The 26,902-nt window shown below is 30.9% G+C and overlaps 2 protein-coding genes across 6 annotated transcripts in view; one reads left to right on the top strand and one right to left on the bottom strand.

Annotated features, from left to right (window-relative positions):
• Positions 1 to 6,763, top strand: part of LOC141298440 (alpha-actinin-2-like) — a 35,527-nt gene extending 28,764 nt beyond the window's left edge. The window contains exons 16-21 of the mRNA XM_073828961.1: positions 329 to 463; positions 634 to 813; positions 884 to 1,030; positions 3,650 to 3,715; positions 3,805 to 3,963; positions 6,274 to 6,763. Coding sequence (XP_073685062.1) covers positions 329 to 463; positions 634 to 813; positions 884 to 1,030; positions 3,650 to 3,715; positions 3,805 to 3,963; positions 6,274 to 6,432 — 846 coding nt within the window. The 3' untranslated portion in view covers positions 6,433 to 6,763. The remainder of the gene's footprint in view (positions 1 to 328; positions 464 to 633; positions 814 to 883; positions 1,031 to 3,649; positions 3,716 to 3,804; positions 3,964 to 6,273) is intronic.
• Positions 6,764 to 7,756: 993 nt separating this feature from the next.
• The window catches only part of ctbp2l (C-terminal binding protein 2, like), a 65,242-nt gene continuing 46,096 nt past the window's right edge, over positions 7,757 to 26,902 (bottom strand). For 3 of the 5 annotated variants that reach the window (XM_073828475.1, XM_073828473.1, XM_073828476.1), the window contains 8 exons: positions 24,104 to 24,258; positions 22,519 to 22,663; positions 19,182 to 19,388; positions 17,587 to 17,801; positions 15,581 to 15,711; positions 14,055 to 14,182; positions 12,099 to 12,213; positions 7,757 to 8,681 (listed from right to left, as the gene is read on the bottom strand). In XM_073828475.1, the coding sequence (XP_073684576.1) occupies positions 8,501 to 8,681; positions 12,099 to 12,213; positions 14,055 to 14,182; positions 15,581 to 15,711; positions 17,587 to 17,801; positions 19,182 to 19,388; positions 22,519 to 22,663; positions 24,104 to 24,258 (1,277 nt within the window). In that variant the 3' untranslated portion in view covers positions 7,757 to 8,500. Of the gene's footprint in view, positions 8,682 to 11,830; positions 11,909 to 12,098; positions 12,214 to 14,054; positions 14,183 to 15,580; positions 15,712 to 17,586; positions 17,802 to 19,181; positions 19,389 to 22,518; positions 22,664 to 24,103; positions 24,259 to 26,902 lie in introns of all 5 variants that reach the window. The other 2 variants (XM_073828477.1, XM_073828474.1) reach the window with 1 other exon arrangement.

The raw sequence follows: 26,902 nt of genomic DNA, 5'->3' as shown, positions 1-26,902 counted from the left end.
GAAAGTTTTAAAAAATGATCACCTTTAAAGTTGTCCAAATGAAGTTCTTAGCAATGCATGTTACTAATTAAAGTTTTGAAATATTTGCAGTAGGAAATTCACAAAATATATGATCTTTAATTAATATCCTAATGATTTTTGGCATAAAAAAATCTATCATTTTGACCCATGGAATGTATTTTTGGCTACTGCTACAAATATACTTCTGATCGCTGATTTTGTGCTCCAGGGTCACATATCAATCATTTTGACCCATACAATGTATATGTATATATATATAAATGTAAGTCATTGTAAACTTTGAGATTCCATTGCTTATATTGTGTAGGTGAAGAAGTTGGTTCCTCAGAGAGATGGTTCTCTGCATGAAGAGTTGTCCAGACAGCATGCCAATGAGAGATTCAGACGACAATTTGCAGCACAAGCCAATGCCATCGGACCCTGGATACAGACACGCATGGAGGTCTCACACACACACATGTAGACTAATCAATCAAACACCACATATCATGGTCATTATGTGAGTAACAACTGGATTTTGCAAAAGTATTTTGACAGCTGCATCATAATGCATGATAATATAGAGCTGTGTGAGATGTGAATTAGTGATTTTTCTGCATGCATTTCTCTCAGGAGATCGGCCGCAGCTCTGTGGATCTGAGCGGCACGCTGGAGGATCAGATGACCCAACTCAAACAATACGAGCACAACATCGTCAACTACAAACCCAACATCGACCGGCTGGAGGGAGACCATCAGCTCATCCAGGAGTCGCTCATCTTCGACAACAAGCACACCAACTACACTATGGAGGTACACACACACACACACATATATATATGATGTGTATTACTCTGTCTAACACGTGTCCCGTGTGCCGCAGCACATCCGTGTGGGATGGGAGTTACTGCTGACCACCATCGCTCGCACCATCAACGAGATCGAGACGCAGATCCTGACGCGCGACGCCAAAGGAATCAGCCAACAGCAGCTCAACGAGTTCAGATCCTCCTTCACACACTTTGATCGGGTGAAACGTCGCAAACACACTACATTACTGCTTTGAGATTCTAGTTTAAGAGCTTTTATTTATATTTTTTATTTTTGTTTGCCATTTTCATTTTAATTTGAGTTAGTTTTAGTAATCCTGTGGTGTATTTGTAATTTTTAGTATATATAAAGTACAGACCAAAAGTTTGGACACACCTTTGAACCAAAGTTTTCTTTATTTCCATGGCTATGAAAATTGTAGATTCACACTGAAGGCATCAAAACTATGAATTAACACATGTGGAATTATATACATAACAAAAAAGTGTGAAACAACTGAAAATATGTCATATTCTAGGTTCTTCAAAGTAGCCACCTTTTGCTTTGATTACTGCTTTGCACACTCTTGGCATTCTGTTGATGAGCTTCAAGAGGTAGTCACCTGAAATGGTTTTCACTTCACAGGTGTGCTCTCTGTCAGGTTTAATAAGTGGGATTTCTTGCCGTATAAATGGGGTTGGGACCAGCAGTTGTGTTGTGCAGAAGTATATATAGAATTAAATATTTTATAGAATTAAATATAATTCCACATGTGTTAATTCATAGTTTTGATGCCTTCAGTGTGAACCTACAATAGATTTCTTTATTTATCTGAAAATAAAGAAAACTCTTTGAATATATATATATATATATATATATATATATATATATATATATATATATGTAGACTTTATTTGCAAAAACAGATAACAGTTTTTTTATTAAGGGTTTTTTTTAGTAATCTTGTAGTATCTTTGTCATTTGTAGTGTGTGTATATATATATATATATATATATATATATATATATATATATATATATATATATGAGGATATGAGGACTTTATTTGCAAAAACATAACTGTTTTTTTTTTTTTAATTAAATCAAGGGTTGTTTTTTTAGTAATCTTGTAGTGTTTTTGTAATTTTTAGTATGTATATATATATATATATATATATATATGTGTGTATATATGTGACCCTGGACCACAAAACCAGTCATAAGGGTAAATTTGACAAAACTGAGATGTATACATCATATGTAAGCTCAATAAATAAGCTTTCTATTGATGTATGGTTTGTTAGGATAGGACAATATTTGGCCGAGATACATCTATTTGAAATCAGAAATCTGAGGATGCAAAAAAATCAAAAAGACTGAGAAAATCACCTTTAAAGTTGTCCAAATTAGGTTCTTAACAATGCATATTACAAATCAAAAATTACATTTTGATATGTTTACAGTAGGAATTTTACAAAAAATCTTCATGGAACATGAACTTTACTTAATTTCTTAATGATTTTTGGCATAAAAGAAAAATCAAAAATTTTGACCCATGCAATGTATTTTTGGCTATTGCTACAAATATACCCCAGCGACTTAAGACTGGTTTTGTGGTCCAGGGTCACATATATATATATATATATATATATATATATATATATATATAAAACAGATAATTCAGTTTTTTAAAAGTTCTAAAATCATGTTTTTTATTCTGTTTTCCAAGTAATATCAATCAAACTGTATTATGACGGATATTACTAGACAATAATTTAAAAAATACAAATATTAACAAACAAAAAATACAGCTAACACAATAAAAACATGATTAATAAAAGCAAAGTTATTTGTTTTTGCAAATTAACTCTTTATCTCACATACACACATATATATATATATACTCACACAGTATTTAATGCAGTTTTTATTCATTTTATTTCACTTATTGTTTTACTTATTTTGGTACCTCAACAATTCAAAGAAAATAAGAAATTGGCAACAGTAACACTGTAGTATCACTGATATACTATTATAGATTTTGCTAATATTTTGAAACAGTTTTTATTTGTGTATATTTCATTCTCATTTAAATTTAAAAATTGTAAGTGTATCTAAATTGTAGTGTATTTTGTTATTTTTTATATATATTTGTGTATATATAGTTTTTATTCATTTTATTTTATTACCTCAATAACCAAAAATTAAAAAATGTTATTCTGATTTTAAATTTTTTTTAATTTCAGATTTTTGTTTTAATTTTAATTTTAGATAAACCTTTAGTAATATTTGAGTAGTTTTAGCTGTTTTTAAATGTCTGTGTAGTTATACATTTGTATTTTATTTTTAGTTATTTTAGTACATCAAGTAAACTAAAATGCAAAAAGGTTTTTTATATTTAATTTTATTTCAGTTCAATTTTTTTTTTTTTAAAGTACCAAAAATGCTTTTTAATCATTTAATTTTTAATTTTGGTTTAAGTTAACCATAATAGACTAGTCTATTAGAGTTAACCTGATTAACCTGATTAATAGATTTCATATTAGTTTGTACTACTGCAGATTAACCAAAATAAACTTTTACTGAAGGTTTGACTGCTAACTTTGACCAAACAGGAAACCACTACAAACTAAAACAGGTACTAACTCAACCTCACTGTTTACCTTTAAAACAGAACTTACAAATGTTTCGTTAAGTTTGGTGTTATATATTGTCACTCTGTGTAAATGCAATGAAAACTTGTAAAGCAGTTGCAAATATTTGATTAAAAAGATAATCTATTAAATGCAATGATGTGAAAATGCAATATTTAAGTTTGTTTGTTTGTTGATTTTTTTCAGAAGAAGAAGGGCGGCATGGAGACGGATGATTTCAGAGCCTGTCTGATCTCCATGGGTTATGATTTGGTAAAAGAACAGCAGCAGAACTAGTGTTTTAGTGCAGATCTGCTGTGTTCGAACACATTATGAGTGTTTGTCTGCGTCTCCGTCTGCAGGGTGAAGCTGAGTTCGCACGCATCATGTCTCTGGTGGATCCCAACGGCTCGGGTTCGGTGACGTTCCAGTCGTTTGTGGACTTCATGACGCGTGAGACCGGAGACACGGACACGTCGGAGCAGGTCATCGCCTCCTTTAGGATACTGGCTGCGGATAAGGTGAGATTCACCACACTCAACACAGAAAATTAAACCGTTTAGATTTCTCTAATAAACGTGACGTCTTAGATACACAACAACCCACAGAAATCCTGAACCACAACATGAAAAAAATTCAAGGTTGACAAAAAGTGTCTTTGATCCTTCCTGAGTTTTGAATATTTTTCTCTTTGTCTTAGAAGTTTATTCTCTTTCTTCAGAAATTAAAAAAAAAAAAAAAAATTCTGAAGAGATTTTTTTTTTTTTTTGAGAGAGAGAAAAACCTTCAAAAGAAAAAAGTCAGAATTACAAGAAATGTGACCCTGGACCACAAAACCAGTCATAAGGTTAAATTTGACAAAACTGAGATTTATACATCATATGAAAGCTCAATAAATAAGCTTTTTATTAATGTATGGTTTGTTAGGATAGGACAATATTTGGCCGAGATACATCTATTTGAAATCAGAAATCTGAGGATGCAAAAAAATCAAAAATACTGAGAAAATCACCTTTAAAGTTGTCCAAATTAAGTTCTTAACAGTGCATATTACAAATCATAAATTACATTTTGATATGTTTACAGTAGGAATTTTACAAAAAATCTTCATGGAACATGAACTTTACTTAATTTCTTAATGATTTTTGGCATAAAAGAAAAATCAAAAATTTTGACCCATGCAATGTATTTTTGGCTATTGCTACAAATATACCCCAGCGACTTAAGACTGGTTTTGTGGTCCAGGGTCACAAATAAGCTCGCAATTGCAAGAAAAAAGTCAGAATTGTGAGAATTGTATTAAAAATGTTTTTGAACAGAGAAAATTCTGTTCCCCTTCAGTCGTTTCACAACAGTCGTTATCATCAAATAAGATAACTGCAACTTTATATCTCGCAAATCTGACTTTTTTTTTCTTAGTATTGTGTGATATAACGTCGCTATTGAAAGGGATTTTTTTTAAGATTTTATTTTTAAGAGGTGAAATGTTTTTAAAGAGAGAAAAAAAATATTTTTTTGATGACATAAAAATGATTTGAGGAGAGAGAAATGTTTCTTGGGAAAGAAAAACGTTTAAAGAGATTAAAAACTTGAAAGATTTTTTTTATGAGAGAAAGGTTTCTGAATATAGCAAACATTTTTTGAGAGAATTTTATATTAAAAAAAGTTTTCTGATGAGAGTTTTTTTTGTGATGATGATGATGAGAGACAAAAGCTTCAGAAGAAACAAAAGAATTAAGAGAGAAATAAGTTTTTGATGAGAAATAGTTTTTGAAAAGAGAAAAGTATGGAAGTCTGTTTGCACCACTGAAAAAAAAATTAAAGTTAATTGCAACTTTATATCTTGCAAATCTGACTTTTTTCTCAGAATTGTGATACAAAGTCGCAATTAAGAAGGATTTTTTTTGATACGATAAAAAAATATTTTTGAAGAGAGAAAGAGAGAGAGAAAAGAGAGAAATGTTTCTTGGGAAAGAAAAACATTTAAAGAGATTAAAAACTTGAAAGAGATTTTTTTTTTTTTTGATGAGAGAATGGTTTCTGAATAGAGAAAACATTTGTGAGAGAATTTCATTTTTAAAAAAAGTTTTCTGAAGAGAAAAAATGTTTTTGAACAGAGAACAGTATGAAAGTCTGTTTCCACTACAGAATAATAAAAAAAAAGATAATTGCAACTTTTTATCTTGCAAATCTGACTTTTTTTCTCTGAATTGTGATATAAAGTCACAATTGCAAGTCAAGTCAGAATTTTGAGACATAAACTTGCAATTCTGAGAACATATTAGTATTTTTTTCCTTTCAGAAATGGGACTTCATAACTCACAATTCTAAGGAAAAAGTCAGAATTGTGAGTTTATATCATGCAATTCTGAGAAAATGGAAACGGGCTTCATAGAAAAGTTTAAAAAAGAGAAAAGACATTTTTGGAGAAAAAATTCTCTTTGAAAAGAGAAAAAAGATTCAGAAGAAAAAAAAATTGAAAGAGAGAAAGTAAAATGTTTTTGATGACATAAAAATGATTTGAGGAGAGAAAAATGTTTACTGGAAAAGAAACATTTAAAGAAATTAAAACATTGAAAGAGAATTTTTTTAATGAGAGAAAGGTTTCCGACAAGGAAACAATTTTTTATTTTTGAATTTAATTTTTTCCAAAAAAAAAAAAAATCTAAAACCTGTTTGTTTACATATGACTGACAAATATATATTACGTCAAGTTTATTACTTTGTTAAAACGGTGTAAACCAAATGCATAGAATTTGTATTTGCATATACATAAATCTTAAAAGTTCATGTTAGAGTGAAATAAACCACATTTATATACCTGTTTGCAGCCGTATATTCTGGTGGATGAGCTGCGTCGGGAGCTTCCTCCGGATCAGGCCGAGTACTGCATCTCCAGGATGCCTCCTTATAAAGGACCTGAAGGAGTCCCGGGGGCGTTGGATTACACGGCCTTCTCTACGGCGCTGTACGGCGAGAGCGACCTCTAGAAGTCTGGAGCCCAGTAGAAAACACTGCTGTAGTCGTGTGTGAGCTTCCTCCTCAACTCAAGCTGATGATACTTGGGGCAACTTTTTGAGCATTGTTGCTATGAGTGGGCAGACAGGGCCTACCACTGATCGAAAGTATCCAGAGAGAAATTTGTTGGCCATTCTCAATGGCAAAGTGCCCAAGCAACATCGCTTGGCCAAAAAGTTGGCCTGTGTATCATCAACTTGACTGTCTGACGCTGGCCAAGATAATCAGTCATGTGCGGAATATACCACAGCTGAACATGAAAATGTGTGTTTCCTCTCAAAATAAAGACTTTTAGTCATTGCATTTTGTGTTTGTATGAATTATACTGAGACCGTTCAAATTTAAACATTTTTTAAATTTAAATATTTAAACTAAAAAAAAATATTTTCAGTAAACATTTTAAATTTTTAAATGGCTGGTTATATAGTCAGTTCAATGCAAATATATAAATAAAAAATACAAAAGAAATATTTTTTTTTTGTTCCAGTAAAAAAAGAAAAAGTTAAAATATACAATATTAGTAAAATATAAAAATAATTTCATATTAGCAAATATATAAAATAAAAAAATATATTATATAAAAAAGTAATTTGCCTAAAATATTAAGAATTTTTTTTTTAATTATATATATATATATATATATATATATATATATATATATATATATACACATATATCTCAATCAAAAAAACTGAACATAAACACAACTGAACATGAAAACATGTTTCATCTCAAAATAAAAGTCTTTTAGTCATTGCATTTTGTGTTTGTATGAGTTATACTGAGACCATTCAAATTTAAACATTGAAATTTAAATATTTAAAAATTTTAACTAAAAAATTTAGATTTTTATTTTTCAGTACACATTTTAAGTTCAAATATATAAATAAAAAAAAAACATTTTTTTTTCTTTTGTTCCAAAAGATGATCTTTACTTATTTTCCTAATGATTTTTGACATAAAAGAAAAATCAATAATTTTGACCCATACTATGTATTTTTGGCTATTGCTACAAATATACCCCAGCGACTTAAGACTGGTTTTGTGGTCCAGGGTCACATATATTTATGAAAGTTAAATAAAAAAAAGTTTGTTTGCCGACTTTTAAAAATTAAGTTTGCTAAAAATAAACCTCAACATGATTATCAATAAAACGTTACAAATATTACAACCTGACAATACTAAAGCAAATAAACAATTGAATTGAATGCAAAATAAATGAGAATCACGCATGGAGAGATACGAGTTCAGAATCACAATCATATTCTCCAGTGAGCATAAAACAGACAGAGCCAGTTCTGAACCTGCATGTTTTATTTGATCTTCACTGATGCTAAACGTTCACCGTATACAAGAAACAAATACAAATAATCACAATAAAACAAACGACCTCCCACTTCCAAATCAGATCCGCTTTCTGACAAACAAACCAAATGAAAGAGACACGCGACTATGAGGAACATCACAGGACATTCATCTAAACAACACAAACCTACCGGAGCTGCAAAATCCACCTGGAGACCATGTGTCGCTTTATAAAAATACCAACATGAGCCAAACAACAGAAAATACGTCTTCATATGCAACAATTTGGACAAGATTTGGTGGAGAAAATCAACAGTGAAGGTGAGATTTTTCCTGAGTCATTTAATGAAGCCCAAACCTATACAAAACATCATCTGCTGGTACGAGAAAGCAACTGTTTGTTAGAAGAGATCACAGTTTGATGAACAGATGCAAACAAAACACACGAGAGAAGGATTTCGTTTGGTGTTTCACTCCTTGGCTGAAATCTGAGAGTCCTGGCCAATCAGAGCAGAGCGCTGAGCTGTCAATCATCGTGATGGATGGGTGAGTGGGCGTGGCTTGGATGCATCACTTTCGTCCTATTGCCTGATTGATTTGAATTATTCACACGGAAGAGATGAGAAAAGAAACACGTCAAACTGATAAACTCCAGTCTGTGGATGAGGGGTTAAAAACATCCACTTTTTCCAAAGTGATAAAAGGAAAGTAATAAAAGAGACTGTGATGATGATGCTATTGCTCGCTCAGCTGTTCTCTGCTCTCTCCGTGTTTGGAGGGCTGGTTTGGGGACGGCGTCTGGGACGGGTGGTTTCCTGCGGGCAGCGAGTGGGTCAGCGGCACGCCGCCCGCAACCAGACCCTCTAAACCCGCCGGGACGCCCCCCGCTGCCACTCCGGCCAGACCTGATGGGAACCTAAGGGACACAAAGGTCATGACCTTTAGAACTATTAAAAACAACTTAAAACTTGTTTTTATTCATTGAAATAAAGCTGAAATAGAATATAAAATAAAAAAAAGTAAATAAACACAAAAATACATCATTAAAATAAAGTAAAATAAAATATGAAAAAATTAAAAGCAAAATTTCTTGGTGACTCAATGAAAACAAAATAAAATATGAGATGAAAAACAAAACGGAATCTTACAAATTGGTAAAACTTGAATAACTGAAAAAAAAAAATAGATGAAAAACGTAAAAACTTGGACTGGAATTTAAACTACAACTAACTAGAAAAAAAAAATATATATATATAAAAAAAATAAACCTAAAAATTTGAAAGAAAGAAAGAAAAAAATGAAGAAAGAAAGAAAGAAAGAAAGGAAGTAAAAAAGGAAGAAAGAAAAAAGGAAGAAAGAAAGAAAAAAGAAAGAATGAAAAAAGGAAGAAAGAAAAAATGAAGAAAGAAAGAAAGAAAGAAAGGAAGTAAAAAAGGAAGAAAGGAAGAAAGAAAGAAAGAAAAAAGAAAGAAAAAATGAAGAATGAAAAAAGGAAGAAAGAAAAAAAGAAAGAAAAAAGGAAGAATGAAAAAAGGAAGAAAGAAAAAAAGAAAGAAAGAAAAAAAGAAAGGAAGAAAGAAAGAAAGAAAGAAAAAAGAAAGAAAGAAAGAAAGAAAAAAGGAAGAAAGAAAGAAGTAAAAAAGGAAGAAAGAAAAAAGGAAGTAAGAAAGAAAAAAGAAAGAAAGAAAGAAAAAAGGAAGAATGAAAAAAGGAAGAAAGAAAAAAGGAAGAAAGAAAGAAAGAAAGAAAGAAAGAAGTAAAAAAGGAAGAAAGAAAAAAGGAAGTAAGAAAGAAAAAAGAAAGAAAGAAAAAAGGAAGAAAGAGAGAATGAAAAAAGGAAGACAGAAAGAAAGAAAGAAAAAAGAAAGAAAGAAAGAAAGAAAGAAAGAAAGAAGGAAGAAGGAAAAAGGAAGAAAAAAGAAAAAGAAAGAAAGAAAAAAGGAAGAAAGAAAGAAAGAAAGAAAGAAAGAAAAAAGGAAGAAAGAAAGAAAGAAAGAAAGAAAGAAAGAAAGAAAGAAAGAAAAAGAAAGAAAAAAGGAAAAAAGGAAGAAGGAAAAGAAGGAAAAAAGGAAGAAAAAAGAAAGGAAAAAAGAAATAATGAAAAAAGAAAGAAAGAAATGGAAAAAAAAGAAAGAAAGATTGGATATAAAACTTAAACTTGGGAATGTAAAAGAAGATGATAAATTCTGCGTTGGCAATCAAATATAATAAAATAAGCTGAAGAAGTAATTTTAGTAAAACTGAAAGTATTTTAGTATTTAAAACAGAATTGAAATAAATCTAATAAAAATGACAAAAACACAAGAAAATGACTAACAAATTTAAATGAAAACTCAATTTAAATAATTTAAAAAATTAATAAATACTATAAACAATATATAACTAATTTCTCCAATAACACTGGTCTCCAAATAGTCAAATATGATCAAATAATAATTTCTCATTTTAGCATATCACTATGTTAAAATGATCATTGTCAATATTCAATATATATTTTTTATATTTCTATTTACTTTCTATTTACTGTATTTTAATTTGAGTAATTTTAGTACTTCAACAAACTGTTTTTCTGTTAGTTGACAAGGCAACATTTGTAATTTCAGTTTTTAAGTTTTCCATCTAACAAAAATGAACAAAAATGATTTTTATTAACAACAACAACAACAACATAAAAGGATGCTTGTTTATAGCAATGTGTGTATGTTTCTGGTCCTAATATCAGATGTAGATCTCTATAGAAAAAAAAAAAAAATATATATATATATAAATAAACCTAAAAATTTTAAAGAAAGATAGAAAAAAATGAAGAAAGAAAGAAAGAAAGGAAGTAAAAAAGGAAGAAAGGAAGAAAGAAAGAAGACAGAAAGAAAGAAAGAAAAAAGAATGAAAAAAGGAAGAAAGAAAAAAGGAAGACAGAAAGAAAGAAAGAAAAAAGGAAGAAAGAAAGAAAGAAAGAAAAAAGGAAGAAAGAAAGAAAGAAAGAAAGAAAGAAAGAAAAAAGGAAGAAAGAAAGAAAGAAAGAAAAAAGGAAGAAAGAAAGAAAGAAGAAAGGAAGAAAGAAAAAAGGAAGTGAGAAAGAATGAAAAAAGAAGACAGAAAGAAATAAAGAAAAAATGAAGAAAGAAAGAAAGAAAGAAAGAAAGAAGAAAGAAAAAAGGGAAAAAGGAAGAAAGAAAAAAGGAAGAAAGAAAGAAAAAAGGAAAAAAGAAAGAAAGAAAGAAAGAAAAAAGGAAAAAAGGAAGAAAAAAGAAAGAAAGAAAGAAAGAAAGAAAGAAAGAAAGAAAGAAAGAAAGAAAGAAAGAAAAAAGGAAAAAAGAAAGAAAGAAAAAAGAAAGAAAAAAGGAAAAAAAGAAAGAAAGATTGGATATAAAACTTAAACTTAGGAATGTAAAAGAAGATGATAAATTCTGCTTTGGCAATCAAATATAATAAAATAAGCTGAAGTAGTAATTTTAGTAAAACTGAAAGTATTTTAGTATTTAAAACAGAATTGAAATAAATCTAATAAAAATGACAAAAACACATAAGAAAATGACTAACAAATTTAAATGAAAACTCAATTTAAATAATTTTAAATATTAATAAATACTATAAACAATATATAACTAATGTCTCCAATAACACTGGTCTCCAAATAGTCAAATATGATCAAATAATAATTTCTCATTTTAGCATATCACTATGTTAAAATGATCATTGTCAATATTCAGTATATATTTTTTATATTTCTATTTACTTACTATTTAATGTATTTTAATTTGAGTAATTTTAGTACTTCAACAAACTGTTTTTCTGTTAGTTGACAAGGCAACATTTGTAATTTAAGTTTTTAAGTTTTCCATCTAACAAAAATGAACAAAAATGATTTTTATTAACAACAACAACAACAACATAAAAGGATGCTTGTTTATAGCAATGTGTGTATGTTTCTGGTCCTAATATCAGATGTAGATCTCTATAGAGGAAGGTTTAGAGAAACAGAGTTTATTGAGAGCAGAAACGAACACTAAACTAATGTAAGGCTGTGGCCATCAGGGGTCAAAGGTCAAAGCAGCATTCTTTTACCTGCTCTCACTTTAGGCATTGATTTTGTCTTGGGGGATGGAGCCGGTGGTGATGGCCTGCAGTGATTGGTTGACTTGGCTGAGTGAGAGAAGCAGATGGGGGCGGGGCTCAGAGTTAAACTCATGTCATGTGACCGCAAGGGGGCGGAGCTTACGGGGTTTTAAGCATTAGTTATTTATGTTATTGAGATCACAGTGAAATAATAAATTCAAATCAAACCAAAAATGAATGATAAGCTTGATGAACAGTAATATGACTGTGATTGTACCTGTAGGCGGCGCCGTTGAGCTCAGGATGAACCTGTTGCTCCATCAGGCCCCAGGAACCCGATGAGATGAAGAACTCTTTATTTACACAGTTCCTCAAACTGTCAGGAATCCGGCCTGAAACGGACACAGAGACGGTTTTAATCATCAGATCAGCTCGTTAATCACAGATGCTTGATTCATTAAAGGAGGAGTTCACTTCCAGAACAAAAATGTACAGATAATGTCCTCACCCCCTCGTCATCCAAGAAGTTCATGTCTTTCTTCAGTCGTAAAGAAATTATGTTTTTTGAGAAAAACATTTCAAGATTTCTCTTCTATGGTGCCCACGAGTTTGAAAATTATGTCATTAAATGTGTGCTTTTGTCATTTATATATATATATATATATATATATATTTTTTTTTTTTTTTTTTCAAGTTTTAGTAATCTCAGTACCTCAATTTAAATATATATATATATATATATATATATATATATATATATATATTTATTATTTTTTTTTTTTAAGTTTTAGTAATCTCAGTACCTCAATTTAAATATATATATATATATATATATATATATATATATATATATTTTTTTTTTTTTTTTCCAAGTTTTAGTAATCTTAGTACCTCAATTTAACCTTAATTTAGTTAGTTGTCAAATTTTCTGTTACATTTTTTTAATGTTATAATTTTCATCTAATATTTATATTTTATTTCAATTTTAGTTTTAGCAATTTTACCACTTCAGTTTAAGCTTTTAATTTGGTTAGTTTCCAAGGTATAATTTCTAATTTTCTAAGTTTTTTTTAAACTTTAATATTTTCATCTAATATATGCATATGAGTTAATTTTACTTTAAGTTTAGCATTTTGTGCTTTTGTTATTTTTATGAGATGAAAAATTATCGAATAATTTACTCAAATTTAAATATTTAGTTTTAATTAATTCATTTTTTTTTAAGTTAAGTGATTTATCTGAGACATGCTGTTCAGTCTTTTCAACGTGAAAAATTCCAGAGGAATTAAAACCGAACATTTAAATTAAATTAAAATTAATTAAATTTTTAATATAAAGAATTATTTACATTTAGTTACATCACAACTCTTTCTGTCCCTATGCCAGTGCTATTTTACTATTATTTATATGCCTTCATAGTTTTCATTAATATTCTGAATTGGCTTTCATTTCAAAATGTTTGATTTTTATTTTAATTTATTGTGCATTTCTCATTGTTTTATACATTTTTTTAATATTAATTTTTATGTTTTTATGCATTTTAGTTTTAGTTTTAGTAATCTTAGTACCTCAGTTTAAACTTATTTAACACAGTTGTCAAATTTTCTTTAAAATGTTCAATTGGTAAGATTTTCATCTAATATTTATATTTTATTTCAGTTTTAGTTTTAGCAATTTTAAAACTTAATTTTTTTGGTTAATTTCCAAGGTATGTCTAAAAACTCCCATCTCATTTTCTCCTCCAACTTGAAAATCGTCCAACATCACTGAAGAAGAACCGACCCAGTGTTTACAAAGTGAACGTGCAAAGAAGATCAAACACCCTTTACGAAAAAGGTCAAACAGCGATGGAGGATGATTTAGAAGTTGGAGGAGAAAATGAGATGGGAGTTTTTAGACATTCCCTAACTGTCTTGAACCAGAATACACAGAGTATTTGAGGTTAAAAACTATATAAATTGTAATTTTTTTAAGAAAATAACCGGTCGTTTCGCTTCTTCTTCGGCTGGGATCGTTTAGAGTCCTTTGAAGCTGCATTTAAACTGCATTTTGGAAGTTCAAACTCACGGGCACCATAGAAGTCCACTATAAATCCTGAAATGTTTTCCTCAAAAACATCATTTCTTTACGACTAAAGAAAGAAAGACATGAAGATCTTAGATGACACTGGGGTGAGTAAACTATCTGAACAGTTTTGTTCTGGAAGTGAACTGCTCCTTTAATATATGTGTACCTGTGATGGCTCTGCGAATCTCTGTAGCGGCCGCTTCTCTCATCTCTAGAGACGCCTGTTCGCTGTACCAGGCCGTGTGAGGAGTACAGATCAGGTTAGGAGCGTCTTTCAAAGGACCCTGTGCAAAACTACAGCACACAGACACACAACAGAGTGTTTATATCAGAGAAAACATCAGACAATTACATTAAGATCATTTTGAAAGAGTCTCTTTTGCTCACCAAGGCTGAATTTATTGGATCAAAAATACAGTAAAAATTGTGAAATATTATTATAATTTAAAACAGCTGTTTTCTATGTGAATATCTGTTGAAATGTAATTTATTTCTGTGATGCGCAGCTGAATTTTTAGCATCATTACTGCAGTCTCAGTGTCACATGATCCTGAAAAATAATTGTATTATACTGATTTGCTGCTCAAGAAACATTTCTGATTTTTGATGTTGAAAACAGTTGCTTCGGCCAATATTTTTGTGGAAACCGTCATATTTTATTTTTCAGGATTCACAGATGAATAGAAAGTAAAAAAAAAAAAAAACAGCATTTATTTGAAATAGAAAATTTGGTAAATTTATAAATGTCTTTACTGTCACTTTTTTATCAGTTTTTTTGCACCCCTGACAAATAAAAGTACAGCTAAAAAAATGTATTAAATAAAATAAAATATTAGAATTTTATTTTTATAAAAATTAAATTAAATAGAAATGTTGCATTAGCATCTAACTGAAAATGATCAAATTAAAAAATAAAAAATTATTTAAAAAAATAGTAATATAAAAGATTTTGTTTTTTTAAATAATTGAATTAAAAATATTAGATTAGATCTTGAACTGTTGCAACCAACTGAAACAAAATTTTACATTAAGTACTAAAATTACTAATAGTAAAATAAAAATAAATATAATAAAAGTAATAATTAAATAATGAATTAAAACTAAATATTTAAAATAGACATTTTTATCTAATAAAAATGACAAAAGCACAAAAAAAAAAGAATTAATATAAATATTAGATGAACTGAAAAAAATGAAAATGAGAAATTATACCTTGGAAATTAACCAAAAAAAAAAAAGTTTAAACTGAAGTGCTAAAATTGCTAAAACTAAAACTGAAATAAAATATAAATATTAGATGAAAACCATAACATTTGACAACTACAAGTTTAAATTGAGGTACTAAGATTTCTAAAACTATACTGAAATATTAATGACAAAAGCAAGTGACTTTATCAATACATTTAAAAGATAACAAAAAAATTTGAAATAAAAGCCAATTCAAAATATTAATGAAAACTATAAAGGCATATAAAAAATACTAAAATTGTACTTGCATGATATAATTTACACATTACCAAAAATTCATCCACCTTATTCAGCAGTCCCACCTCAAAAGACATTTTTATACAGAGGAATTAGTTTTTAGAAATTAAAAATACATTTAATTTAAAATTTCTGCTTTTAATTCCTCTGCAACTTTTCATGTTGAAAAGACTGAATGTGTTGAGCAGCATGTCTCAGATAAATCACCTGAAGGGTTCAGTCTCGTGGACGTCGAGAGCCGCTCCTCGTATCCGGCCCTCCTTCAGCGCCTGAGCCAGAGCCTTTTCATCCACCAGACCTCCTCGAGCCGTGTTCACCAGGAACGCACCCTGACGCATCTGACACACACACACACACACACACACACACACACACACACACACACACACACACACACACACACACATAGACAAAGACATGTGTGTGAATATGCTGTTTCTCCAGAGGATGGCAGCAGCTGCCTGCATTATTACTGCAACTTCCATATTCACTATATAGAATCAGTTCTTCCTGAGAGCTCCAAGTTCATCAGCATGACTCTGTTAGTCACTGCTGGTAGATTATGTACACTGGAGGCCAAAAGTTTGGAATAATTAAGGTTTGTAAAGTTTAAATCTCTTTTGCTCACCAAGGCTGAAAACCTGCATATTTCCTTACGAAAAAGAAGTTTATTCAAGTTTGCTATTAGTATACTTAATTTCAACTAAAATAGGAAAGTAAACATTCAGCCCACTTTTAAGGTACTTCTCAGAAATGTGCTTTATATACTTCTCAGAAATATACTTAAAATGACATTTAAGTATACTTGACTTATACTAAGAAAAAGTCTAAATATACTTGAGCTCTACTTGTGCTCTGAGAATCTGTGTTTTCATTGTTATACGCTGGGGGCACTGTTATACATCTTCTGGACAGAATTATCAAAACACAAGTGAAGAAACCGAAACAACAGATGCTTTCAAATGAAATTTGACACACACACACACACACACACAGTCAGACATAAAACAGCATCAAAACCATAGATATGGAAAACTGTGTAACGTTATGGAATAAAATGTCCACCCATGAAGAGCTAATAATGACTGTCAAACTTTGGGGTGTTCATCAACTCCATCTACGTTTTGATTATCATCAATAGTCTTTTTTTTTTTAAGCTTTTTGTTCAAAATGTTGTTTATTTATTATTTGTTTTTTGTTTATGAAATGCACCCACATTCAAGTGTTTATAAAAAAGACTGCATGAAGCTAGAATAAAATGTTTTTGTTTATAAGGAGATACTCTGTTCTTTCTTTTGATGTTTTGTATGTTCAGATATTCATATAACAAAATATATACACATTAATACCTAAATAGGGACAGTAGTATACTTAAAGAAAACTTACAAGTATGCTTGCAGCATAAAACTACTTCTATTTAGTCCCACATAGTATTGAAATAGTACACTTAAAAGTATTCTACTTGTTCACTGATATTTCTATACTTAAGTATACTTAAAATATACTTGAACCTTACTTAAGTATACTTGAAGTATACTTCTTTTTCATAAGGGATTAGAATGATTTCTGAAGGATCATGTGACACCTAAAAGAGTAGTTCACTTCCAAAACTAAAATTTACAGATAATGTAATGTACTCACCCCGTTGTCATTGAAGATGTTCATGCATTTCTTTCTTCAGTCATACAGAAATGATGTTTTGCGAGGAAAACATTTCAGGAATGTTCTCCTGAATATAGTGGACTTCTATGGTGCCCGTGAGTTTGAACTTCCAAAATGCAGTTTAAATGCAGCTTCAAAGAGCTCTAAACAATCCCAGCCGAGAAAGAAGGGTCTTATCTAGTGAAACGATCAGTTATTTTCTAAAGAAATGACAATTTATCTACTTTTTAACCTCAAATGTTCGTCTTAGCTCTGCGATGCGCATGCATACTCTGTGCACCACCGAACTCGTGGGCACCATAGAAGTCCACTATATGGAGAGAAATCCTCAAAACTTTTCCTCAAAAAACAATTTCTTTACGACTGATGAAAGAAAGGCATGAACAATTTGGATGACAACATGTTAAGTAAATTTTTTGTTTGGAAGTGTACTACTCCTCCTAGAGTAATGATGCTGAAAATTCAGATTTGATTGCAGAAATAAATTACAGTTTGACCAGCTTGTAACTACAACAAAATGAGGCTATGAAGCCGTGTGTTGTGATAATGACCTGTTTGATGGTGAAGTCGTTGATGAGGTGATGGTTGTGTTCGTTCAGGTTGCAGTGCAGCGACACGCAGTCGCTCTGATACAGCAGATCCTGCAGTGTGTAAACGCGCTGAACGCCCAGCGAGCGCTCCAGACCGTCCTGCAGGTACGGGTCGTAGAAGATCACGTTGAAGCCAAACACTTTAGCCCTGACGGCGACTGCCTGCCCCGAACGACCTGACACACACACACACACACACACACACACACACACACACACACACACACACACACACACACACACACACACACACACACACACACACACACACACACACACACACACACACACACACATATACATCAGTAATGATCTGGCCACTTTTACAGTGATACCCATTTGATATTTCTCAGATTATCAGTAGGGAACATCTCAATATGTCAACATTTTTTAACATGATTTCCCTTATAAAAAAGAAGTTTATTCAAGTGTGCTATTAGTATACTTCTTTTAAACTAAAATAGGAGAAAAATGTACTTCTCAGAAATGTCTTTTATGTACTTTTTAGAAATATACTTAAAATGACATTTAAGTATACTTGACTTATACTTAGAAAAAGTCTAAATTTATTTGAGCTATACTTGTGCTCCAAGAATGATTTCATTATTTTATGGCAAGGGCGATATTACACATATTCTGCATAGCATTTCCGAAACACAAGCGAAGAAGAAACCGAAACAATTGATGCTTAATCTAACATGATCAGACATAAAACAGCATCAAAACTATGTGACGTTATAGAATAAAATGTTGACCCATGAAGAGGTAATAATGATTGTCAAGCTTTGGGGTGTTGATCGACTCCATCTACATTTTGATTATCATTCTGAATCCAATTCAGAGTCTTTTTTCAGCTTTTTGTTCAAAATGTTTATTTATTTATTCATGAAATTTCATGTGTTGATAAAAAAAGAATGCATGGATCTAGAATAAAATGTTTTTGTTTGCAAGCAGATACTCTGTTCTTTCTTTTGATGTTTTGTATGTTCAGATAATCATATAACAAAATATATACACATTAATACCTAAATAAAGACAAAGTAGTATACTTAAAGTATGATACAAAGTTCAAGGAAACTTCTGAGTATACTTGCTGTATAAAACTACTAAACAAGTTGTTTACTGAGACTGTACTTCAAAGTGTACTAAAAATGCATAAAAAAGGTATTTAATTAGTAAACTATCAGTATACCAATAAGTTCACTTTTAGTATAGTTGCAGTACAAACCAAAAACATGGAGGTAAACTAGTTGTGTACTCAAAGTTTACTACTGTTCTACTTAAACTACACTTTTATATACTAGAAAGTGGGCCAATTTAGCAATTTAATTTAATTTTAGTACACTTACAAGTATAACACTAGTACATTGATATTTGTATACTTACTACGTGAGGTATACTTAAAAATATACTTGAACTTTACTTAAGTATACTTAAAAAAAACTTGAAGTATACTTCTTTTTGGTAAGGGTTAGTATAGTAAACAACAGGTTTTGACTCTAAAGCACATGTGATCCGTCTAAGCCTGTTGTTGGATGGGTTCGTTTGTCTCTCACCGAAGCCGATGAGTCCGAGTGTTTCTCCGCGGATGCGTGCCGCTCCTGACGCCACTTCACGGATCTGCTCCACGCTCTGAACACGCGTGCCCTCTCGCAGCGCCTGGTACAACCACGTGTTCCTGCGGTACAGATTCAACACGTGACACAACGTCGAGTCCGCTGTCTCCTCCACCGCCGCCGAGGGGATGTTACACACCGCAATACCTGAACACAAACACATGCAACCACTTGTAAATACTGATATAAAATGATCTAAATAGTAGTCATCACTCTATATCTCCAAAAATATGTGTTAGTAAGATGATGATTTAATGATCTAAACATATAATGTAATCCAATCCAATGAAGACTGAAAGATGAACAAATAAACAGAGATCAACCAATATATCGATTTACCAATATTTTTCCCAATATTTATTAATTTTACCATAATTGGGTATCAGTTTTGTAACCGATATATCAATTTACTGATATTTTGCCCTATACTTAAGCATTTTACCATAATCGGATATCGGTTTTGTAACCAATATATTGATTTACCAATATATTCCCAACATTTAAGCATTTTACCATAATCGAATATCAGTTTTGTAACCGATATATCGGTCTACCGATATTTTCCCAATAATTAAGCATTTTACCATAATTGGGGATCAGATATCAGTTTAGTCACCGACATATCGTTTTACCGATATTTTCCCAATATTTATTAATTTTACCTTAATTGGGTATCGGTTTTGTAACCGATATATCAATTTACTGATATTTTGCCCTATACTTAAGCATTTTACCATAATCAGATATCGGTTTTGTAACCAATATATTGATTTACCAATATTTTCCCAACATTTAAGCATTTTACCATAATCGAATATCAGTTTTGTAACCGATATATCGGTCTACCGATATTTTCCCAATATTTAAGCATTTTACCATAATTGGGGATCAGATATCGGTTTAGTCACCGACATATCGTTTTACCTATATTTTTCTCAATATTTATTAATTTTATCATAATTGTGTATCAGTTTTGTAATCGATATATCAATTTACTGATATTTTGCCCTATACTTAAGCAATTCACCATAATCGGATATCGGTTTTGTAACTAATATACTGATTTACCAGTATATTCCCAACATTTAAGCATTTTACCATAATCGAATATCAGTTTTGTAACCGATATATTGGTCTACCGATATTTTCCTAATAATTAAGCATTTTACCATAATTGGGGATCAGATATCGGTTTAGTCACCGACATATCGTTTTACCTATATTTTTCTCAATATTTATTAATTTTACCATAATTGTGTATCAGTTTTGTAATCGATATATCAATTTACTGATATTTTGCCCTATACTTAAGCAATTCACCATAATCGGATATCGGTTTTGTAACCAATATACTGATTTACCAGTATATTCCCAACATTTGAGCATTTTACAATAATCGAATATCAGTTTTGTAACCGATATATTGGTCTACCGATATTTTCCCAATAATTAAGCATTTTACCATAATTGGGGATCAGATATCAGTTTAGTCACCGACATATCGTTTTACCGATATTTTCCCCAATATTTATTAATTTTACCATAATCAGATATCGGTTTTGTAACCAATATATTGATTTACCAATATTTTCCCAACATTTAAGCATTTTACCATAATCGAATATCAGTTTTGAAACCGATATATCAGTCTACCGATAATTTCCCAATATTTAAGCATTTTACCATAATCGGGGATCAGATATCGGTTTAGTCACCGACATATCGATTTACCGATATTTTCCCAGATATTTAAACATTTTACCATAATTGGGTATCGGTTTTGTAACCTATATATATATATATATATATATATATATATATATATTTATTTATTTATTTATTTATTTTTTCTTCCTCTCGATATTTATTTGATACAGATACAGAGTCACAAGATAATCTGTCAAGTCCTGGCCCAATGAAGACATAAATTTGTATGAATTAAATAATACAGCCATGAATGAGCACATGTTGGAAATGAAAGCGATGAATTTAATTCTTGCTAGTTTTGCAGAAATGCATAGAGATAAACAGCGCTTTGTCAGAATCTAGAATGACAAAAGCATTAGTAATTCTAATATAGCCTCACATACCAGTTGAGAAATGCAATAAAATGGGATGAATTGTTTGTTATATTCCAGAGAATATTATTCAGTGAATTAAAATTATCCAGAATTATAATACTGTAGTTTAAAATGAAGTTGATATGATTCCTGTTCTTTATTTAATTTTCTCCACATGAAAACATTAGACATTCTACATTTATTTTGTTTGTTAGCGTTGCAGCTGATGCTTTTTATAAATAAAATGTTTTTATTGTTGTAATATGAAGATTTAATTTACCATTAAAGAGTAGTTTTAAACACTTTTTTGAGATGACTAAAAGGAAGAAAAATCAAAGTGAAGTATGGACTTAATTCACTCAGTCATTTATTTACTTCACAGTAAATAAATATCGGTTCTGCATATCGGTTATCGAGCTCATAAACATGCAAATAATCGGTACCGGATCTAAAATAAAAACAATATTGGCTTACTTATCCCTAAACATTCACTTGAATTTTTTTCTAGATCATGTTTGGAAACTGGTCTGAAGGAGAGTTATTTTCAGTAAGTAAAACCAAAACTTGAAATAAAATACTTAAAATATAACAGTAAATAAATATCGGTTCTGCATATCAGTTATCGGGCTCATAAACATGCAAATAATCGGTATCGGTATCGATTCTAAAAAAAATAAATATTGGCTTACTTATCCCTAAACACTCACTTGAATAGTTTTCTAGATCATTACGATGTTTGGAAACTGGTCTGAAGGAGAGTTATTTTCAGTAAGTAAAACCAAAACTTGAAATAAAATACTTAAAATATAACAGTAAATAAATATCGGTTCTGCATATCGGTTATCGGGCTCATAAACATGCAAATAATCGGTATCAGTATCAGTTCTAAAAAAATCAATATCAGTCCATCACTACCAATAAACATTCCTCAAAAGATGTGAGATGTTTTGGAAGCCAAGCTGCTTCAGTCCAGTAAGTGTTCATCTGGAAATACTACTAAAGTTATTCTCACATTTACTTGATAAAATCAGATTTGACAGCAGAAAGACTGAAGGTGGACGTTTGTACAGTTACACTAAAAACAGAAAAAAAATTAACAGTAAAGTTTGATCATGTACTGTAGAGACAAGAGAAATTAGTATCAAATATGATACAGTATGCATAACTGTGTCCATTTTATTTTTATTTCTGGACTAGTTAGTGTTGGTGTTCATTACCCAGCTCTCCGGCAGCTTTAATGTCGATGTTGTCGTATCCGCTGCCGATGCGGATGATGATCCTGAGAGCTTTAAACTTCTCCAGATCTTCTCTCGTCAATGTAATGGTGTGATACATCAGAGCGCCGACCGCCTCGTTCAACACCTGAAACACAAACACAGCTCAGACTTGATCTGCTCATGCATGCTATCCCATTATGCTTCATATGACTCTCACATCCATCAATCAGCTGTGAGTAATGCTCTGATTGGGTGGATGAAAGTAGTAAATTATTTTTTAAATCATCTTGTTCCTAAATCATTAAGATGCTTTAGAAGCTGGTTATTTTCAGTGACTAAAACCAATACTTGAAATAAAATACTTAAAATAAATGCTAAAATAAACTAAAAGAAAATGAGAAATGTTGCATTGGCAACTAACTGAAAATAAGTTTTGTTTTTTTTATATTTAAGGCGAGTAACTGCAGGTGAATAGGTTAAAAAAATAAATAACTAATAGTTATGACCTTACTTACCCAGTTGATTGATTACATTGATAATTGCATACATTTTTGTTTTACAAGTTTACTAAAATGATAATTAAATATGCAAAAGAGGCATTATTTAATGAAAAATGTGCTAATTTGCATACATTTCTAGTACAAAGATCTAAACACTGGATGACGTCAGTCATTTTTGTCACACTATAATTCAGAAAATACTTAGAATAGACAGAAAACAATACATTTTTACAATTTAAGGGGGAATAAAATGTATAAAATCAAGCAAGTTCTACATGAACAAATGCCTCTGTAAAAACCTACAGAATATAGACAGGAATAAAAGTGTAAAGTTTGGTGTGTGTAAGTGCTACTGAAGTGGAGAATTATGGCTGTTTTGTAATCTATAATCTATAAAAGAAACACTTAACAGTGTCTTTTGGGTGTTTTCTTTCCACTAGTCTGAAAAAACATTTTATGGAAAACCAAAAAGCCCAAAATCTCAAACTTGACAGGTGTATGAAAAAACAGTTTTTGCCTGCAGTGTCTCCCCTTAAGGTACTAAAATAACTAAAACTGAGATTTAAAAAAAAAAAAAACTATATAGACTATAAAAACTAAATTTACAAAAACTAAAAACTATATAGGGGGCAAAGACAAAAATTTATTTAAATTGTTGTTGTTTTCCAAAAAAAAAAAAACATTTAAAAATTGGTTGCAATCAATTTATTTTACCTACATTTAAATAAAAAAAATGTTGAAAATTAGTTGACTCAATTTGTTTATTTAATTGTAGCTAAAATAAATTAATTGCAACTACTTACCTTTAAAAATAAATTAGTAAAGTGAATGAGTCATTTTTTTGCGGTCTCAAATAATTTTTTGAATGAAACTAAAGTTTTGGACAGCATTTATGTTTGAGTGTAAATGCTGCTGTTTTCAGGTGAGTTTGAGCATCAGACGTGTCTGAACATGTGCAGTGACTGTAATAAATCAGCATTGTGTATTAGTGTCTGTCCAGTACAAACAGCACTGGATGTCAGATGTGTTCTGCATCTGTGTGTGTGTGTGTGTGTGTGTGTGTGTGTGTGTGTGTGTGTGTTCACCTTCTCGTGGATCTCTTGTGTGGACTGGGCGTCACAGAAGGCCACGGTTGCCAGATCTTTGAGGATGGGCATCTCCACCGTACAATCCCGACCGTCCAGCAGAGCCACCAGAGGACGAGGATGCATCGGGCCGTTCACGATCTGAGGCCTGATACCTACAAACACACAAATATAGAGGATACCCTTCATTGCTCAATACTACAATAACTGTGTAATATATATATAATTTCATCGTTTAAGTTTTATAAAAGATTGCTTTTTTTATTCAAAAACGAGTCAGCACACACACACACACACATATCTGATCCTCCAAAAGCACTTAAGGAGATTTCAGAGCATCCGATTTCAACCCAGTGACATCATACAGGAAGTTCAGATTAAGACGAGGGAGAAAGAGCCAATCAGAGGCTGAATTCAAAATAGAACAGTACGAGTAGAAATAGTATGAGTAGTGTGCTAGTATGTTATTCCAAACACAGTCTTTACATCAGCTCATCTCTGTCTCACAATACTGTAAACTTTAATCAGAAGTTCTTGTTTCTTGTTTGTCAACAAAGCATTGCAGATGACATGATATCCCACATATCAAATGCCTTTCCATTAAAACATATTTTGAACATACATGAATTCTCTTAATTAAAACCAGCTCTGAATTTCATTTCACTACAGCTTAGAATCAAGATAAATGTACAATTTTGCCCAAAGCACACTGTATTTATTATCTTCATCTGTCTGTTTCATCTGTCAGAAAGTAAAGTGAAAACATCTTCAGCATTCTGTAGTTATGACTTTTACATAATATTTTAACAGACTGATAATACATTCTGAGAATAAATTCAAATTTACTCCTGACAGATAAATTCAAATTAATATTCCTGAATAAATAATAATACAAAAAAAAAACTTTATGCATTTATGTCTTAATGTGACACAAATTAAGAGATGACTGTGAAAACATTTCGTTTGCAGTTTGTCAATATTAAATAAAATTCTTTTATAACATATTACACAGCCGTTTAAAAGTTTGGGATCAGTAAGATTTTTTAATGTTTTTTGAAGAAGTTTCTTATGCTCATCAATGCAGCGTTTATTTGATCCAAATAAAAAATTGAAAAAATTTACTTACGATGTAAAATAATGTTCTTCTATTTTAATATATATATTTATTTCTGTTATCAAAGCAGAATTTTTTTGCATCATTAGTCCCATACAGTATTTAGTGTCACATGATCCTTCAGAAATCATTCTAATTATCAATGATTTATTATCAATGTTGGAAACAGTTGTGCTGCTTAATATTTAGTCGGAACCTGTGATACTTTTTTTCAGGATTCTTTAATGAATAAAAAGTTACAAAACAACAGCATTTATTAAAAAATAGAAAACTTTTCTAACAATATAAACTACTGTTTAAAAGTTTGGAGTCAGTAAATTTTTATTTTTTATTTTTTTGAAAGAAATTACTACTTTTATTCAGCAACGATGTGTTAAATTGATAAAAACGGAAAGAAAAGACTTATATTGTTTCATTCTTAAAAATAAAGATGCTTTAAAAGGTTCTTCAAAGCAATGCCATAGAAGAACCATTTTTGGTTCCACAAAGAACAATTCATTCAAAGGTTCTTTAACCAACCATCTCTTTTTTACCTTTTTATAATCTGAAGAACCTTCTTTTGCCACAAAGAACCTTTTGTGACACAGAAAGGTTCTTCAGATGTTAAAGGTTCTTTATGGAACCATTTAGACAAGAAAGGTTCTTCTATGGCATCGTGAAGCACCTTTATTTTTAAGAGTGTAGAAAATAATAAATCAGAATATTAGAATGGTTTCTGAAGGATCATGTGACACTGAAGACTGGAGTAATGATGCTGAAAATTCAGCTTTGCATCACAGGAATAAAAATTGTTTTAATGTATATTAAATAGGAATTTTTGTTCAAATAAATGCAGTCTTGATGAGTGTAAGAGACTTCTTTCTAACTGATCCCAAACTTTTGAGCAGTAGTGTACATTTGGCAGAAATGTACATTAAAATTGACACTTGACTTGATATTTTATATCTAATGAATGACATTCAGACAATGCGTGCTGATTACAATGTAATCAGATTTAGAAAAAAGCACAAATGTCAGGGCTTGTCAAAACTTCTTCAGGGCCCCAAAACACCCTCAGACCCCAGAGGATTAAGTGTGACTTGTGTTTTGTGGGTCACTGCATAAGAGACAAGAAAACAGATGAACTGAGAACGCTTAAAAAATAAAAAATGAAAACAAAAGAGTAAAAGAGTATGACACACAGTCAGTGTGGACATTCAATATCCAGGAGCCGTTCCATTTACAACACATGAATTATTCACACTGACCTCCATCCAGAAACACACACACGCTTCACATCCAAACTCAACACTGACGCATTACAAACATCTCAATGCCGCTCAAACCATCATTAAACGCTACTAAACATGTCTATTTACAAGCCTGCAGATGAATGTCTGTGACTGAATACACATGACAAACACAAATCAAACTTGGCCTGATTCGACCTGGAAACTGAGCGAATTTAAACACACATCTCACTGAGGAACCTCGTGGGATCTATACTTAAGATTACATAACCACACACACACACACACACACACACACACACACTCGTCTGTAATCTCTTCTGTCTTTCTACAGGACACGAGCTGAACACATAAATGGACTCATCCCGCTGCACACATAAGCTAATTAACCCGTCCACACGTCTTCACTACCCATAATGCACCACAGTCACAGGTGTTCTGGGTGTAAGCAGGTTC

The sequence above is a fragment of the Garra rufa genome, chromosome 22 (genome assembly GCF_049309525.1).
Source record: "Garra rufa chromosome 22, GarRuf1.0, whole genome shotgun sequence".
Classification (NCBI taxonomy): domain Eukaryota; kingdom Metazoa; phylum Chordata; class Actinopteri; order Cypriniformes; family Cyprinidae; genus Garra; species Garra rufa.
This window is presented reverse-complemented; position numbering and strand designations above follow the sequence as displayed.